This window comes from Pituophis catenifer, unplaced genomic scaffold, assembly GCF_029215685.1.
Source record: "Pituophis catenifer annectens isolate HBS135680 unplaced genomic scaffold, rPitCat1.0.hap2 SCAF_1, whole genome shotgun sequence".
NCBI lineage: Eukaryota > Metazoa > Chordata > Lepidosauria > Squamata > Colubridae > Pituophis > Pituophis catenifer.
The window spans coordinates 259,326,864-259,344,596 of record NW_027256881.1 but is presented as its reverse complement, the minus strand read 5'-3'; the positions used below and the strand labels follow the sequence as shown (position 1 = coordinate 259,344,596).

Here is a 17,733-nt window from a genome sequence, read left to right as displayed (position 1 = left end):
AGAACTATGAATTAGTACTAAATCATTTAAGGCAAAAGGAATCAGGCTCTTCTATCAAGTTTTGTTTAATTTCTAATTCGTTCTTGGTAGTTTTTGTTAAGGAGGCTTTGTTATTCTTTTTTAGTAACCCAAATTAGTTTCCAAGCTTCAGAGGGAAGATTATTTTTTTTCTATTACTAAGTGAAGTGATGCCTATGCAAAGGTGTTTTCTTTTAGTGCATGTGTATATATGAATATTACCATCTTATAAAATTTCTCTGTCTGCTGAGGCAGGAAACATTTAAAAAATTCTAGCTTTGTTTCAGCAAGAATTACTATGTCTTTCCTTTTCTTTTCAGCTATAGCTTAGATTTCTCCCATTTATTTGGCACTTTGTGAACTCCAAGCTTAAATTTCTTTGGTTTTTCATTCCTGTCTGCAATGGTTTACCACAGGAGGCCAAATTATTGCTGAACTTCCATGATGCACCTCACTCCTCCACTATGATTCATGTGGTGTTTGTTTTAGATAAAGGAAAACACTACAGTACTCAGTGAGATATCTAATCCTCTAATATAATACAATTTTTAGTTTTTTTTCCCCTGGAAGTAGGACGTTTGTTCCTTTATTAGTATCATCTTCATGGAAAGTGTTTTTGCAATTGTTTCAACAGAATTACAGAAGGCCTCTAATGCATCTGCTGATTACACATATACGTGTGCGCACCACGCGCGCGCGCACACACACACACACACACACACACACCAGTGTGAAAGTCAAAGGCAGGGGTCATACTAGTTCTGGTAGTCAAATCACCTTGCATTATTTCCTAGTTTCCTTAATAAAAATTATTTACTTCCTCCTGTTGTGTAACATAGCAGAATAGTTACTGTTATTGCTATTATTTGACAGCAAACTATCCGTTTTCATTCTATTGTCCAGGGTGCAAATGCTGAAAAAAACCTTATGAGTTGGGTACTTTATTTCTTTATTCTTTAAATATGATTTTCTTTGTTTTGTTCCTTTGTTGATCATTTCACTCCTTCGAGTTTTACCTGCAGTTTGTCCTGCCAAGTCTAATCATAGCCAGACTTCTGTTCACTTACATTATACGTTTCTTTATGTTATGGACTGAGGAGGCTGAACTATCAACCTCAATTACTAGCTCAGGCTGTCTTAACAAATAGCGGGAGCAGGTAGGAGAGAATTCAAGTGACAAGGGGTGGGATCCTGACAGGACTCCCAGCCCTAGGACATGTTGGCAGTATCAGAGAGCCAAGCAAAGGCAAATTAGGCAAGCTCCTTGGGAATCAAAGATGTCTGTGCCTAACTGAACCTTACCTGCATCATTTAAGAACTGCCACTAGCAGTGGCTCTCTGTTGGAAATAGCTCACTAAGCTCAGAGCTGTGTTCTTGGGTTTTTGTTTCTTGCTCTGCTCCTTCTCTTTGATCCACACTGGCTGACTAACTTCTCTGGTGTGTGACTGAGAGGGAGTGTACCGTATTTTCCGGCGTATAAGACGACTTTTTAACCCAGGAAAATCATCTCAAAAGTCGGGGGTCGTCTTATACGCCGGGTACCCGAATCTGAGTTGCTGGCGCTGACTGATGACATTTTGGGAGCGCCGGCAACATTGAGGGGAAGCTGTACTCTGAATTAGTTCCAACCTACAAGAGGTGCCAGGCAGTGCGGGGCCCACGAGAAAGGAACGCATCCCCACTCTACCCCAGAATTCGGGTCACCTTCCTTCCTTTCCCAGCAGTCCACGGTGAAAGCGGCACTGCGGTCGACCTGGGCCAGCGCCTTGCACACCTGGCTCTGCGTCTCCATTATGAGAAGCCCCATGCGACTTCGCATGTCTCCGCCCCAGTCGCGCAGCTCTCGCAATCCGCTCACCGGAGGAGCCATGAAGTGCTCGCACCGCCTTGCCAGATCTTCCTCGTCCTCCTTTCCCCATGGCTTTTCCGGTTGTAATTGCTGCTGCTGCTACCGCCGAGGCTGCTCCTTCATCTCCGCCCACCGCACCAGACCCAGCCCGGCCAGCACCGCCGTGGCTCCCGCAGTCCAAGCGGATCGGCGCCCGGGCTCGCAGGCAAAGGGTGGGAATGCGCAGCGATCGACACCGATCACTGCCACCCACCATCGCCCCAACGGGAAGAACCGCCCAGCAGCGATTCCAAGGAGCCCGAAGCGAACATCCTGGAGCAGCGCAGGCCGGCCTGAGGTATTGCTCTGCATTTCACCACCTCTTCCAGGCTCGCAGCCACCCACCATCGCCCCAACGGGAAGAACCACCCAGCAGCGATTCCAAGGAGCCCGAAGCGAACATCCTGGAGCAGCGCGGGCTGGCCCAGAGGCTTAAACCCCAGGAGCCCAGGTGCCGAACCCCGCACAGCAGAAAAGACATGACAGCCGGTGCCCAGTTCCTTCTGCAGCCATCCGGATCAGCGCCCGGGCTCGCAGGCGAAGGGTGGGAGTGCGCAGCGCACTTTCCTGGCTTGGCGCCGATCCGGACGGCTGCAGAAGGAACTGGGCACCGGCTGTCATGTCTTTTCTGCTGTGCGGGGTTCGGCACCTGGGCTCCTGGGGTTTAAGCCTCTGGGCCAGCCCGCGCTGCTCCAGGATGTTCGCTTCGGGCTCCTTGGAATCGCTGCTGGGTGGTTCTTCCCGTTGGGGCGATGGTGGGTGGCTGCGAGCCTGGAAGAGGTGGTGAAATGCAGAGCAATACCTCGTGGGGAAGGAGTCCGCCGTGGCTCCCGCAATCCACTCACCATCGCCCCAACGGGAAGAACTGCCCGGCAGTGATTCCAAGGAGCCCGAAGCGAACATCCTGGAGCAGCGCAGGCCGGCCCGGAGGCTTAACCCCGGGAGCCCAGGTGCCGAACCCCGCACAGCAGAAAAGACATGACAGCCGGTGCCCAGTTCCTTCTGCAGCCGTCTGGATAGGCGCCAAGCCAGGAAAGTGTGCTGTGCACTCCCACCCTTCGCCTGCGAGCCCGGGTGCCGATCCGCTTGGACTGCGGGAGCCACAGCGGTGCTGGCCGGGCTGGGTCTGGTGCGGCGGGCGGAGATGAAGGAGCAGCCTCGGTGGCGGCAGCAGCAACAATTTACAACCAGAAAAGCCATGGGGAAAGGAGGAGCAGCGCTAAGTTACCTTCCGGGGTGGAGGGGTGTGTGTGGAAGAATAGGTGAAGCTAAAACGGCTTTCTCGTTCATCCCGATGTCGGGAGAATCGGCTTGAGGGGCGCCTGAGCTTTTAAGATTTTAACCTGGGCTAATCGGGCGGGGGAAAGAAGTGCTCTAGTCTGCAAACGAGGCAGGGTCTTGGGTTTAAAGGGTGGGGGGGCCAGAGAAACTTTCAAGGCAGTTTTCTCTCAGCCAGAGGTAGAATCTGAACGGGAGAATATGGGCGTTGCTGCATGGATTGCATTATTTTGCTCATTTCTGGAAATATCCCTGCGCCCCTTTTTGCCTCCCGGAATTATGTGGCTCCCACCCACCCCACCCCACAACAGATCTGCGCGAGAGGCCAGAAAACTGTGGGTTTCGTGTGTGTGTATGTAACAAAAGGTGCAGATGTCTTCCCCCCCCCCCGTTTCTTTCCGGCTGCAGCCTTTCTTCTGAATGGGGTCGGGCTGGATACGCCGCGAAAGAGATCGGCTTGGGGGAAAAAAAACCGGTCTGCCGCCTTTACCACTACCTCCCCTCTCCACAAACACACACTTTTTGTTGTTGTTTGTTGCTGATAACATTCCCCCTCTCCCCCCCCAATTCCACGGGTTCAAAGCCGCCGAGAGAGAGAGAGAGGGGGGGGAAAGAAAGAAAAAAAGAGTTTTGATTCTGCCGGCTTATCGTGAAGGCATTGGAACAAGCAGCCTAAAACTAGGAGGCGTGTAAAGTCGCGGCTTAACGTTGCCGCAATGAGACTTTGGTGCCTGTTTGTGTGGACGGTGTCCATGCTCACCGCTTCCTCTGTATCGAGATCTCTTTTAAAGCTCCTTTTTGATAAACCCCCCTTGTGCCTCTTCTCCGGGTTTCTTGGTAACTGGGATCCGCTACACGTGCAAAACGGAGTCCCGAAATGGCTCTCCCGAGGTTGCCCGCTTTCACCATTACTGCAGCCATCCGGATTGGTGCCAAGCCAGGAAAGTGCGCTGCGCACTCCCACCCTTCGCCTGCGAGCCCGGGTGCCGATCTGCTTGGACTGCGGGAGCCACGGCGGTGCTGGCCGGGCTGGGTCTGGTGCGGCGGGCGGAGATGAAGGAGCAGCCTCGGCGGCAGCAGCAGCAGCAATTACAACCGGAAAAGCCATGGGGAAAGGAGGACGAGGAAGATCTGGCAAGGCGGTGCAAGCACTTCATGGCTCCTCCGGTGAGCGTATTGCGAGAGCTGCGCGACTGGGGCGGAGACATGCGAAGTCGCATGGAGCTTCTCATAATGGAGACGCAGAGCCAGGTGTGCAAGGTGCTGGCCCAGGTCGACCGCGGCGCCGCTTTCACCGTGGACCTCCTTGGAATGCTGGAACCAGCTGGTTGCTGCGCGGAGCTTCCCCCAGGCATCCAGGGAGATATTACCGACGCTCTGACTTCCCCAGACCGGTGGAGCTTGCCATCAGTGGGGGTCAGCTGGGGAAGTCGGAGCGTCGGTAATACCCCCCTAGATGCCTGGGAGAAGCTCCGCTCAGCAGCCAGCTGGTTCCAGCATTCAGCAGCATGCAGCCTTGACTAGATTGGCACAGCTTTCTGTCAATGTCATCAGTCAGTGCCAGCAACTCAGATTCATGAAGTGTGCGGATCTCGACAAGGCTGCATGGGTGAAGGAAAAAAACCTGGTACAAAATAGCCCTCTTGCCACTACACGTAGCATAGCCCATTACCTTTCTCTACAGTACAGCAACAATACATACAGTACAGCAACAGTACATACAGTATAGTATACAAATATAACAGTCAAGACCCCATCATGGCTCCACCAGCAAGAAGAAAGAAATATGAAGCCAGTTTTAAACTTAAAGTTGTAAACTTTGCCATGGAACATAATAACTGTGCTGCTGCAAGACAATATGGAGTAACAGAAAAGATGGTTCGGGACTGGAAAGCAAATGTAAAAGCGTTAAAGAGTATGCCAAGGGGTAAGTGTGCATTAAGAAGAGGCACCCCACATTGGCCAGAACTCGAAAAACATGTAGCAGACATGGTGAATGAGCATCGCCAAAACGGTTATGTAGTGACACGAAATAAAATACGTTTGTTTGCACTTAAGTGGGCCAAATCTAACCCAGATCACAGCAACAGATTTAAGGCCACTGTATCCTGGTGTACTAGATTCTTGGAAAGGCATAAGCATTTGAATTAAAATTACCATATTGAAATCAAATTTGATGTTTTTTAATTTTTATTTGGTGTGCGTTGGAAGAGGGGTAGTCTTATACGGCAAGTATAGCCCAAACCCTATATTTTAACAGGAAAAGTAGGGGGGTCGTCTTATACGCCCAGTCGTCTTATACGCCGGAAAATACGGTAGTTGGAGTTGCTATCTGCAGTTGGGAAAAATAGCTGCAGCCAGGCAGAAATGCTTCCCACCCCATTTCCTTCATACATTAATTCAGTCACTCCCTATTTTACTCACAAGCATCCATTCCAGCATTCCAGCTGCCTGTAATAAATTATTAAGCCATGCTCTGATATTTTCAAGGATAGGGCCACATCCAGAGAAATCCTCATCCCACCCAGACCCCTAGCTTATAGAAGCAGAATGAGGAGGGATAGGAAAAAATATGTAAATACATGAAGATGGGGAAATGGAGATGAAGCAAGAGTAAAATGCTACCAGTTTGGGCCGGTTTGCCCCAACCGGTAGTAAAAAAAATGCTTTAAAAAGTAAAAAAAAAAAAAGTTCCGACGATCACACAGCACAGCTGATCATCAGAACTTTTTTTTTTACTTTTATTTAGCATAATTTTTTTACTACCAGTTTGGGTGAATAGGTAGTAAAAAAATGCTTTAAAAAAGTTTTTAAAAGGTTCCAACGATCAGCTGTGATAATCAGCTGTCCTGCGCGATCCTTGGAACTTTTTTTTTACTTTTTAAAGCATTTTTAACTACCTATTTGCCCGAACCGGTAGTAAAAAAATTCTTTAAAAAAATAAAAAAAAAAGTTTCAACAATCAGCTATGCCATGCGATCACTTACCATTTTTTTACTACCTATTGCCCGAACCGGTATTTTTGTGTAAAGTGTGATAGTTTGTTTTTAAGCTCTCTGTGACTCTGTGAGGTTTCTGCTTGTTGCAGGGGCCATTTTGTGTGAAGTCCAGCTGCTTTTGCGTTGTGTGTGAGTCAGTTGTATAGCTTTTGTGTTATTTTTGTGTAAAGTGTGATAATTGGTTTTCCCAGTCACATGACCACCAAGCCATGCCCATCCAGTCACATGACCACCAAGCCACACCCACCAAGCCATGCCCACAGAACCAATAGGGAATTTTTTTGAATTTCACCACTGAGGTGAAGTCTGGAATTTGGCATCTATTACAAGTAGACAAGAGGACTATCAGTCTACTGCCAGGACCACAAGCTATGGTAAACAACATAACCTGGTGGGAGTTCAAACTGGAGTTTTGCTGAGAGCTTGGTAGCAACTAGAAGAGGAACAACCACACTAAGACAATGCAATCTTTTGGAAGGAGTTTTTTCTTTTTTTTTTTTTTCTTTTTATTTGATTTGTATACCGCCCTACTCCCAAAGGACTCAGGGCGGTGAACAGCCAAGCAATAAGATACATAAATACAAAAATTTAAAAAACCAGTTAAAATCGAATTAAATCATTTTTTGGCCCAGACAAATTAAAACACCCCAATAATTTAAGAACAGATTTAAAATTTATATATTAAAAGAGGGAGGAGATTAGGCCAAGCCTGCTTGATGGAATAAAAGAGTCTTCACAGCACGGCGGAAGGTGCGCAGATCCGGGATCCTCCGTATCTCTGGGGGGAGCTCATTCCAGACGGTAGGTGCCCCCACAGAGAAGGCTCTCCCCCTAGGGGTTGTCAGCCGACATTGTTTGGCTGACGGCACCCGGAGGAGTCCCTCTCTATGAGAGCGTACTGGCCGGTGGGAGGCTATTGGTGGTAGTAGGTGGTCCCGTAAATAACCAGGTCCTAAGCCATGGAGCGCTTTAAAGGTGGTAACCAAAACCTTGAAGTGCACCCGGAAGACCACCGGGAGCCAGTGCAGCTCGTGCAGGAGAGGTGTCACATGGGAGCGCCATGACGCTCCCATTACCACCCGCGCGGCCGCACTCTGCGCCAGTTGGAGCCTCCGGGTGCTCCTCAAGGGGAGCCCCATGTAGAGAGCATTACAATAGTCCAGGCGGGAGGTGACGAGGGGATGAGTGACTGTGCATAACGAGTCCCGATCCAGAAAGGGACGCAACTGGCGAATCAGGCGAACCTGATAGAAAATCCTCCCGGTCACGGCCGTCAAGTGCTCTTCTAAAGACAGCCGTGAATCCAGGAGGACGCCCAAGTTGCGAGCCCTCTCCGTGGGGGCCAGTGATTCGCCCCCAATAGTCAGAGATGGCGTCAACTGACTATATCGGGACGTCGGAAACCACAGCCACTCGGTCTTGGATGGGTTGAGCCTGAGCCTGTTCCTCCCCATCCAGATCCGTATGGCCTCCAGGCACCGGGACATCACTTCAAGGGCATCGTTGGGGTGATCCGGGGTGGAGATGTACAGCTGGGTATCATCAGCGTACTGATGGTACTCCACCCCGAAACCACGGATGATCTCGCCCAGCGGCTTCACATAAATGTTGAACAGGAGAGGCGAGAGGACCGACCCTTGCGGCACCCCACATATGAGGGGCCTCGGGGTCGACCTCTGTCCCCCTGTCAACACAGACTGCGACCGGTCAGAGAGAAAGGAGGAGAACCACCTCAACACAGTGCCTCCCACTCCTAACTCTTCCAACCGGTGCAGCATGATACCATGGTCGATGGTATCAAAAGCCGCTGAGAGATCTAACAGGACCAGGACAGAGGAGCACCCCCTGTCCCGAGCCCTCCAGAGATCATCAACCAACGCGACCAATGCCGTTTCCGTGCTGTACCCGGGCCTGAAGCCCGACTGGAACGGATCCAGATACGTTGTTTCATCCAGGTGCTGGGGGAACTGTTTCGCGACCACACTCTCAACAACCTTCGCCACAAAACGAAGGTTGGAGACCGGACGATAATTTACCAACATTGCCGGGTCCAGGGATGGCTTCTTGAGGAGAGGCCTCACCACCGCCTCTTTCAAGGTTGAAGGCTATATGACATTTTACAGACTTTTGCTTGAAGTAAGTATCTAAGGACTGAGAATTAAAAGCATATTTACATGGCAACATCACCTTAAAAGTCCGAGAAGGGTGGACAGCAACAGTCTATTGTTGGGGAAGCATTGTGAAATAAAGCTTTGTTTACAGGTTTGTTATGCTGCAGTTTGCCCAGTCCTTGGAAAGCAAAGAACCCTCGGAGTGACTCCTGGATTTTCATGGACCACATTTATAGTATCTTTCTGCCCCTGCAGTTCCCTTTTTATGAACCTGTGCTGCATTTGTGTTATATGGCTTGACTGTCAATTGAACTCTAAATTGCCTATGCTGCACTCAGCTTTCAAACAGACCTTCACTTTCCTGTTACTTTTCAAAGCTGATGTGCACCCATGCAGCTGGTTCTCTGCTTGCCTTTGTACTTACTTTATTGCAGCACTATTTGTCAATAAACTAAGTTGAACATAAATAAATTAAGTTTATGTTCCTGATTGTTCTGTTGTCATTTAGTTTTTTTATTTGATTATTTGGGTTTCTTCTTTTCTTTTTGTCATAAATTTAATTTTTTTTAATAAAATGCATAATTTTCTTAATACTTATTCTAGGTTCTTTCAATATTATTCATTGGAACATAACATGTAATTATCACCAGTGTATGAATTCCTATTTTCATATGCATCTACAGATGACTCGAATTCAGACAGTCTGACATAGATTTTAGCCCTTTCGTTCAGAATTAAATTTTCACATTCACTTCCATACATGTATTGATCAAACCACTAGGCAAGATCAGAATACCTCCATTCAGATTTATATTCCTTCTATCTTCCAGGTTAGAAATTTCCCATTCACACTTCTTTGACATGCAAGTACATAAGGGATAAGGTCTGCATTAGCAGTATCACAAAGCATGTTTCATCAATTGCCTCCCTTGCTCCTGCTGTGAATGCCTATAAATAAAATACTAGAAAATTTAAAAATTTAGAATTCCTGGGCCTGTTCTCTAGATCAGTAGCAATAACCCCGAGGACAATCAATGACTTCATGACACATTACTCAGTACAAATAAAACCAATTAAAGCACTTTCCAAGTGCTAAAGTCTGCTCAGAGGTTTTCGATTGCATGATCCCACAATAGCCCCCTGGGTCATCCAAATTTCTTGTGTGGGTTATACAATACACAGGAAAGTTTTGAGATATGGGATGGGTTTATAATAGAGAGCATAGTCTTATAATCACTGACTAGGAATTCCTGTGAATTGGGAAAATCTTCTTCATTGTGAAGAATACCTAAGCAAATGAAAGCAAATAAATGCCCAGATTACAAAGTTGTGAAAGAGAAGTCAACTCAATTCAATTTATTATTACAGTCTTAGACCAGAACAAATAAAAGCACTCAGTGTATGTGAATGTATGTGTGTGTGTATATATATTTAAGAATTCTAATATAAAATAATAAATGACAACTAAATCTATAATAAAATCCAGTGTTCATTATACATGGTCTGATTATACAATAGTTACAATCCCTATACTGTGTGGCCTGTTGTGAGTTCAATGCTAGAAGGGAAATAACTAAGCAGTGCAAGGGTTGGCCACAATTGTTATATACATCACTATGGTGGAGAAGACACATATTTGTGACGAATCCCCAGTGCTGCTGCACAGAATCTGGCCACCTGTGCTGTAGTTATGGACTGTTCATCCTTAAGCAACCACTGAATATAGGTAGTATCGGAGTGGCCAGGATACCTAACAGTTATTAGCAGAATATGTTTTTCCTAATCTCTGTATAAAAGGAACATCTAAGGAGCATGTGACCCACAGTCTCCACCTCTCCTGAGCCGCAGGGACAGAGTTTTTCCTTGAATGGTATTCTTTTATACTTGCCAGACAGAATGGCCGATGGAAGCGCATAGCACTGTGCAAATGCAAATGCTTTTCGGTGATTTGCTGATTCCAACTGACTAAGATATCTGGCAGGAGCAACAACACAGCTAGAGGCATCTGGAGCCAGAAACAGCGGAGCTCTCCCTAGGTCCGCCTGGAAAGAGAAGTCAAAACAGGCAAGATTGTGCTTATAGCATCACAATCAAACCCTGACCTCTTTCTCTCTCCCTCCCTCTGTGTGTGTGTGTGTGTGTGTGTATACACCAGGGGTCGGCAACCTTAAACACTCAAAGAGCCACAAAGGTCCTAACCGGAAGCCCCCGTTCAATTCTGGAGCTGACCGGAAGTCCGTTCCCCCACCATAGAGCCTCCTCCTAGCACGGCATCCTTTTTCCTCTACCTGTCCTAACCGAAAGCCCTATCAATTGTGGAACCGACCAGCAACTGGGAGCCACAGCAGAAGGATGAAAGAGCCACATGCGGCTCCAGAGCTGCAGGTTGCTGACCCCTGGTATACACACACATGTATTTGATCATGGTGATATAAGCACCATCTTGCCTGTTTTAACTTCTTCTGCAGAACCTTTATAACCTAGCCATTTATTTACAACACACACTGTCACTGAAAAACATGGATCCCTTCAAGATTAGCCTATGGTTTAAAAGAGGCTGCTTGTCCAGTAAAGGTCAACTTTTTTTAACACCAGAGTTCCCTTTTCTTTTTCTTCCCCTTGCCACAACTTCATCCAATTTTGTCCCTGCTTTTCTCTTTCCAGTGAAATAATTCATTCTCCTCACCACCTCTACAATCTGATTTTTCCCTTTTTTTTCTGTCTATTGGGGAAAAGGAGAAGGATATTTGTCCATACGTACTTACTTGTTTCTTTGTGTTGAGTGTTATGTGTATAACAGAAAGTGGTGTATGGCATACACACACACACACACACACACACACACACACACACACACACACTTTAGGGTACAGACAAACTCCAGAACTAATTTCAGTCAGAGTTAAGAAATGTGAAGTTGGACATTGCACATGATTTCTATTCCTTTTTCTTTCTCTTATCTTACAATAAGCTTACAGTTTGATTAGCAATATTTTTTTTTCATAAAGATCAAATCGCATAATTTTAGATACAATTGGATTTGGAAATTTAAATAGATACCTTAAGCAGATTAAAAAAACACACAATAAAATCCACCACTGGCAAACATTATCAATAAAGCGAAAATATCAAGCTTCAGAAGTTTATGAGGAATATTTTAATAAAATGCTTTTAAGATATTCTTAGAAGCCAAGTAGAGAACATGCAAAAGTAAAAAATGCAAAAGTAAAAATAAGATTTCAATTATTCATGAAACAGACTTTCAATAATGCCTTATATATACATTGATGGCTCCAGGCAAGAATAAATAGCTTATATCAATATAGTATTTAAATATATATTTACACATACACACCTTAGAATGGATAGAACCATCATTTCCAAATTCCCAGTACTGACATATATTATTTTTGTCTCTGAAAGAAAAATGCTTCTTAAGTTAAGAAATCTCTAAACCACAATCTATTTATAACACAATTCACATCATATGCCCTAAATATGCTTTATCTCGAAAATATGTTGTAGTGTTCCAATTAGTGAACTATATTCTAAATGAGAAGGCAAGACATTATAGAGCTGCCTGGATGGTAGTCATTAACTCTGTTCATACAAATTTATTGTGAAAATAGAAAGAAACTATTACTCCATCTTGAACCCCCTGGAGGAAATTGAGATGTAAATGAAACAAAAGCATATAAATGAACTATGACTGAACTGTACACTATTCACTAAGATACCTAGTTCCATATCATGCATACTTCAGATTCATTGTCAATATGTTAGTCCTTATTCTGTTCTGTGCCAAAAGGAAACAAATCTGTATTTCCCAATTATTTCAGGAAAAACTTTCAAAGATGGTTAAAATATTTAAGAAACTAACATCTATTAAAGGTATACAATTAGAGGCTATTTAAATATAATTTAGATCATATATACTGTATTTTCCACTAAATTGTCATATCTGAAAGCCAATCATCTGATAACATTCAATTTCATCTCAATAATTGTACCTTTAGAATATATTGTATCAGTACCTTTTCTGCAGGGTTAATTTATAGCCCTCAAGAGGTCTGCCATCCTGCATCATAGCTCTGATTGGATGACCAACAGACAGACTGCCTTGTGCCATAGCTCGACTCACAATCTTCCCAGCCTTTCAATGAATGGGGGAAAGGGGGTATAAATAAGTGAAAAGAACCAGAAAATTCAACAATGTGTTACAAATAGAGAGGTCATTATGCCTGGATAACTCAGGATATTAACAGTTGGAAAAACTGAAACACTATCCACAACTTAGCAGTCAATGAGCCTTGCTCAGAATCAGTGATCTTCTGTACGACAAGGGTGGCATTTTACAGTTCAGTGCAAAATAGAAGAGACCCTTGATATCTTCATTTGTCTTTTCCCTCTGCATATTTCACAGTGCAGTGATTTAGGGTCCATAACGTGTCACTTGCCATACTTATAACTACTGAGTTTACTTGAAATATGTATGCACAGGGAAAAAAGTTCAGTGAACTGCAAAGACTGCAACACATCTATAGTCATTGAGTCAATTTAAAGTTTTACCTCAAGTCTAAAAGAATGTTGGTTAAACATCCATAACCACATCTGTTTAAATAAATAACAGCAGTACTTCTGCAATAAGACAACTGTTGTAAGTGCAATCACTTTATTGATTTTTTTTTCCCTTTTAGGAATTAAAGCTGCAACCCTAAACTCTAGGTTTGGCAGCAACTTCCACCAATATCATTAGGTTTTGAGGTAAAAATAAGTAATTTGGTATATATAACAGGTTATAACATTTGTTGTAACGAGGGGATATGGGCTACTAAAGTTATATAGGTGGATTATCTGAATTACTTCTCATAATGCATTCCTGGTGTTGTCCTTCATACAGAAAAGCTGTCATTTCTGTCTCATCTTCTGCTGTTAATAGCTCCATTTTCTGTTATGGTGTACATTCTCTATCCTATGATACACAGGATTATGCTTAAGGAACTTTTCCTTGAAGTATTTTGTAATGATGTTGTATGATGCTGGCATTCAATTTCATCATTTTACCCAGCATCTTTACCCATTCATCTTACCATTACATTAACCTGATGTATCCTGTAAAGAAGCATTTTTGTATCACTATAATTAAGATTTCTGTTTAAATTCTGTCCATAGTAGTAGATGAATGGAAACACAATCAGTAACAACTGCATCCTTATGCAGAATATTGCCAAAACAAGATTACCTTGGACTTTAGTAAAATGAGTTCCATCAAAATCTACTACCTTTTTACTATTTATTGTTTTGAATAAATCAAGGAATTACCATAAATCATTTGATGTCATGTATTAACAATTATTTCTATAAATCACTATATAGTTTTAATTCTTCTAATTCTATATAAATTACTAATTTTAATAATAATTTTGATAAATTGTTGATTTATAAATTACTAATTTTAATAATTTTAACAATTAATAATTATTAATAATTGATAATTTATATAGAATTCTTTATAAAATTCACATGTACACTAATAAAAAAACCAATAATTGTTTCATATTTTAAAATCTGATTTCTAGTTGATTCTTCCATTTCTCTTTAGTGGGATATATTTGAATAGCGACTCTATAAAAGATGAATGAAATACAAAATTGTTGAAAAAATTTAAAAAACACTATAGATATTTGGTGCAAGCCACAATAACATCACTACACAAATAGTACAGAACATAATCTATATTATTTGCACAGTGACATCCTGATGCATTAGATGGCAGTTGCCCTCCCGCAGACACTCATGTATAACAAACATTTGAATTATGAACACATTGTTAAATCTTTTTCAGGAGTACCTTTGTGATGAGCCATATATTTGAAAGAGGCCAATGTTCTGTGTCTATTGGATTTTGACAGTGATTTCTTCTGGCAGTGCCTTTCCTCATATTTTCTATGGTAACTGACATGAGGAGAACCATCTGGGGATCAGTCTGTATACCATAAGAGAATTTGATGTTAAATGTTTTCTTTGATGGCAGTAAAGGTAACAACAGATCAGATTCAACATATTTATTTATTACAATGGGGTATCATCCCACAACAACCTAAATAAAGCATTTTTATACTATATGTACTGTATGATAAAATCAGTTTTGATGTCACATTGTTAATTTTTACTAGTTTAAATTCTACATACTTCTGTAAAATAATTCACCGTTCTTTTATATTTGGTTGCTCAAAGGTAAATTCTTCTACAATTCATGGGATTATTCCTAGATTAAAGCCTAAAAGTGTGCATAGAATTAACTGTACCCACTTAAATATGACTGGAAAATCAGCCTAATCAGGTAACATTACAATAGTAAAATCGCTAAACTACATTACAGGTTTATAATTGGGGTAATGGAGAAGCTATTCAAAGATCTTCTGACTGCTTTGAAAGTCATGTATTAAAGCTACATTTTATTTTTAGAGCTAGCAATCATTTCGCAGAGGCATATTCAAGGTATCAAAGACCCACACTATGGGAAAAGAATGCTCAATTTGATATTACCTGTTAGCCAGCTGCAATAATATTGAGACAAGAAACCCCACAGTTCTTATACAATGGGAACTAATCCCCAACAAAAGGATGAGGGGCTTAAAGCAACACATGTATTTGCCCTTTCCATTTTATGTTGCTATCAGAGGCAACACAACTGTGTGGAAGATTGTTATAGTTGGAATTAGTGAGGGATAGTATTATGATGTGCATAACTCCTGCTGAAAGTCCCTGTGTCCTCTTAGTCACACCACTGGCTTTAATCTTATCATGTTTGATTTTGTGGTGCACTGGGGAGGAAATCTTGTTCCTTTGTATTTATTTGAGGTTGGTAGCCAGCACTAATACCATGCTGTGTTTCAAGAGATACAATGCTGGATATTACCTGGGAAAAAAAAACTGCATAAGAAGGCAACATCATATCCTTCTAACCCAGCTTCAGATAATATTATGGTTCTCCTGAGTGTGGAGCAAGGATGTAACAGATAGTATAAATAATTATATTAAGTATCACTTCTTTGGATGCATAAGTCCTTCACCTTGTGCTTAAATATACTATCACATTGCACAGTAGAGAAAAGTCATAAGTGAAATGGTCCATCTGATTCAGTAATCAGTAATTAACATCCTTTGATTACTATTTTACTCTGCAGGAATTTCTAGAGAGCCATAGCTTGGGGAATATATAGTCTAATCTTATGCCAGAATAGATAATTTAGTGACTACAGCCACCAAGATGCCCATCAGCCCTCCCTTAAAGCCACTGTGTGTGTAAGGCTTTATTTATATAATCCATATTCTATTTTTTTTAAAACTGAATTAGTTGACATACTGCAAAACAATCCTCATTTTAAAATGTGCCTCGGAACCTCACTTATTTATTTATTGGTTCGATTTATATGCCACCCTTCTCCGGAGACTCAGGGCGGCTTACAATGCGTTAAGCAATAGCCTTCATACTTTTGTATATACCTGCTTAGTAGGGCTTTCGGCCCACCCTAAGCAGTGTTCTTTTTTATACAAAGTCAGCTTATTGCCCCCACAATCTGGGTCCTCATTTTACCTACCTCGGAAGGATGGAAGGCTGCGTCAACCTTGAGCCTGGTGAGATTTGAACTCGCAGTAATTGTAGGCAGCTGGCAGCTAAGTGCTATTTAACAGCACTTTAGTCCGCTGCGCCACCAAGGCTCTTGTAATACTTCATATACAACTCAATACTTCATATACAATTTTTAAAAAACTAGACTAGGGAAATGAAACATTAATGTTAAAGAAATCCATTAATACAAACACTGTGCTATAAAACAAAAAAATTATCATATTATATACACTGATTTACTAGTTTGTGATTTAAAATTTGAGCCAGTCACTCTTAGCCCAACTCATCTCACAGGGTTGTGTTTGTGAAAAAAGGAGGAAAGAGTACTGGATATGTTCAGTGCCTTGATTCATTTATAAAAATAATAAGGGTGGGATAAATAAATGTAAATAAAAATTTAAACTTCGTAAGTAACTGTATGGAAAAAATACCAAACACCTGTAAGGATATTGCTTTCAAGGGCTCTACTTATCAAAATAAAAAGCTTCTACTATAATCTATCTCAGATCACTGGTACATTGTCAGGCTTTCTCAAGAGAGATAAAAAAGCAACAGGCTATAATTGCCTGGGTTACCTCTATCCTCAGATTTATGAACATGGATTATGTATCACACATTTTACACTGTTGGAAAGGGTTTGACTGTCAATAAAGAATGAAAAGGAACAGTCAGGTAGTTGAGCATTACTATCTAGGCCCAATGACAATCATAAGGTGTAAGTATCCAGAACACAAGACTTTTGCCTCTTTAACATATAATCCTTTTAGTGTTGTGTACATCCCAGTGAGAGCTTTAACTTTCAAAAGTATTAAAGAAAACCATCAACATCTGACCTTCTCCTTGAAATTAATTTTATATAGTTGCCCTTAAATTATGAAATTAGTTCTCAGCAAAGTGTTTGCACATAAATGAGTTGATGTCACAACTATTTTGCATATTTTCATTTTCAAGCTTAAGTAGAGTAAGAAAAATTCATCTTGTTGCTTTTTTTCAGTTTTCATCAAAAAATATTAGAAGTAATTATTTCTTTCTGTTCACTATAATTAGGAGTGTAACTATTCTAAATTTTAAAACATATGTCATGATCAGTTCATACTGATAGTAAGCAGCAATGATTATATGAAAAGGAAATAAATTTCCCTCATTTCTCCTTTTACTGCATTCTTCTGAACCAAATCCGTTCTAAATAATTTTGGTTCCTTGAGAATAGTGGGAATGTGAATTGGAGAAAATCTTATACTCCATTTTGTCAACAAGTAAAATAACTCAGGATCGATCATTTTAGTTTATTCTAAGGCTGCTATTTCAAATGAAGTCACTGTGTCTCTTAAGTCATCAGTTTAATTAGTACTTTGTCCACTCAAGTCCCTTTTTCCTCCTAATATGGAAAGATTTTCCATATTAGAGTAGGTGAAGAAAATGTCTTATCAGTCTAGCAACTATCTTATTAACTATCAATAAATTAAAGATTGGCTAAAAGGGAGATGGACCAGGTACATGCACTGGAATATTATTTATTTATTATATTTATACCCTGCTGCAATCCTGCAGGATACTCAGTAGTTTTAGATGAATACAAGAATCATTAATGCATTTATCAATCAGTTAAAATATTTTTTAATAAAAATCCTAAAACATACTAGAGCTACAGAATCTTTCCAAACCATGCACTGAGACTCAGACACCTTTTCAAAGAGCTGTTTTCCACTGTTTCCAGAAGGCAGTCAAAGTTGGTGCCAGTCAGTGGTGGGATTCAAAAAATTTTAATACCAGTTCTATGGGCATGGCTTGGTAGGCGTGGC

At 42.0% G+C, this 17,733-nt stretch overlaps 1 protein-coding gene across 1 annotated transcript in view; it reads right to left on the bottom strand.

Annotated features, from left to right (window-relative positions):
- The window catches only part of DCDC1 (doublecortin domain containing 1), a 274,909-nt gene that overhangs the window by 125,544 nt on the left and 131,632 nt on the right, over positions 1-17,733 (bottom strand). The window contains exons 16-18 of the mRNA XM_070935237.1: positions 14,147-14,281; positions 12,330-12,448; positions 11,651-11,711 (exon numbers count right to left, since the gene is read on the bottom strand). Of these exons, the coding sequence (XP_070791338.1) occupies positions 11,651-11,711; positions 12,330-12,448; positions 14,147-14,281 (315 nt within the window). The remainder of the gene's footprint in view (positions 1-11,650; positions 11,712-12,329; positions 12,449-14,146; positions 14,282-17,733) is intronic.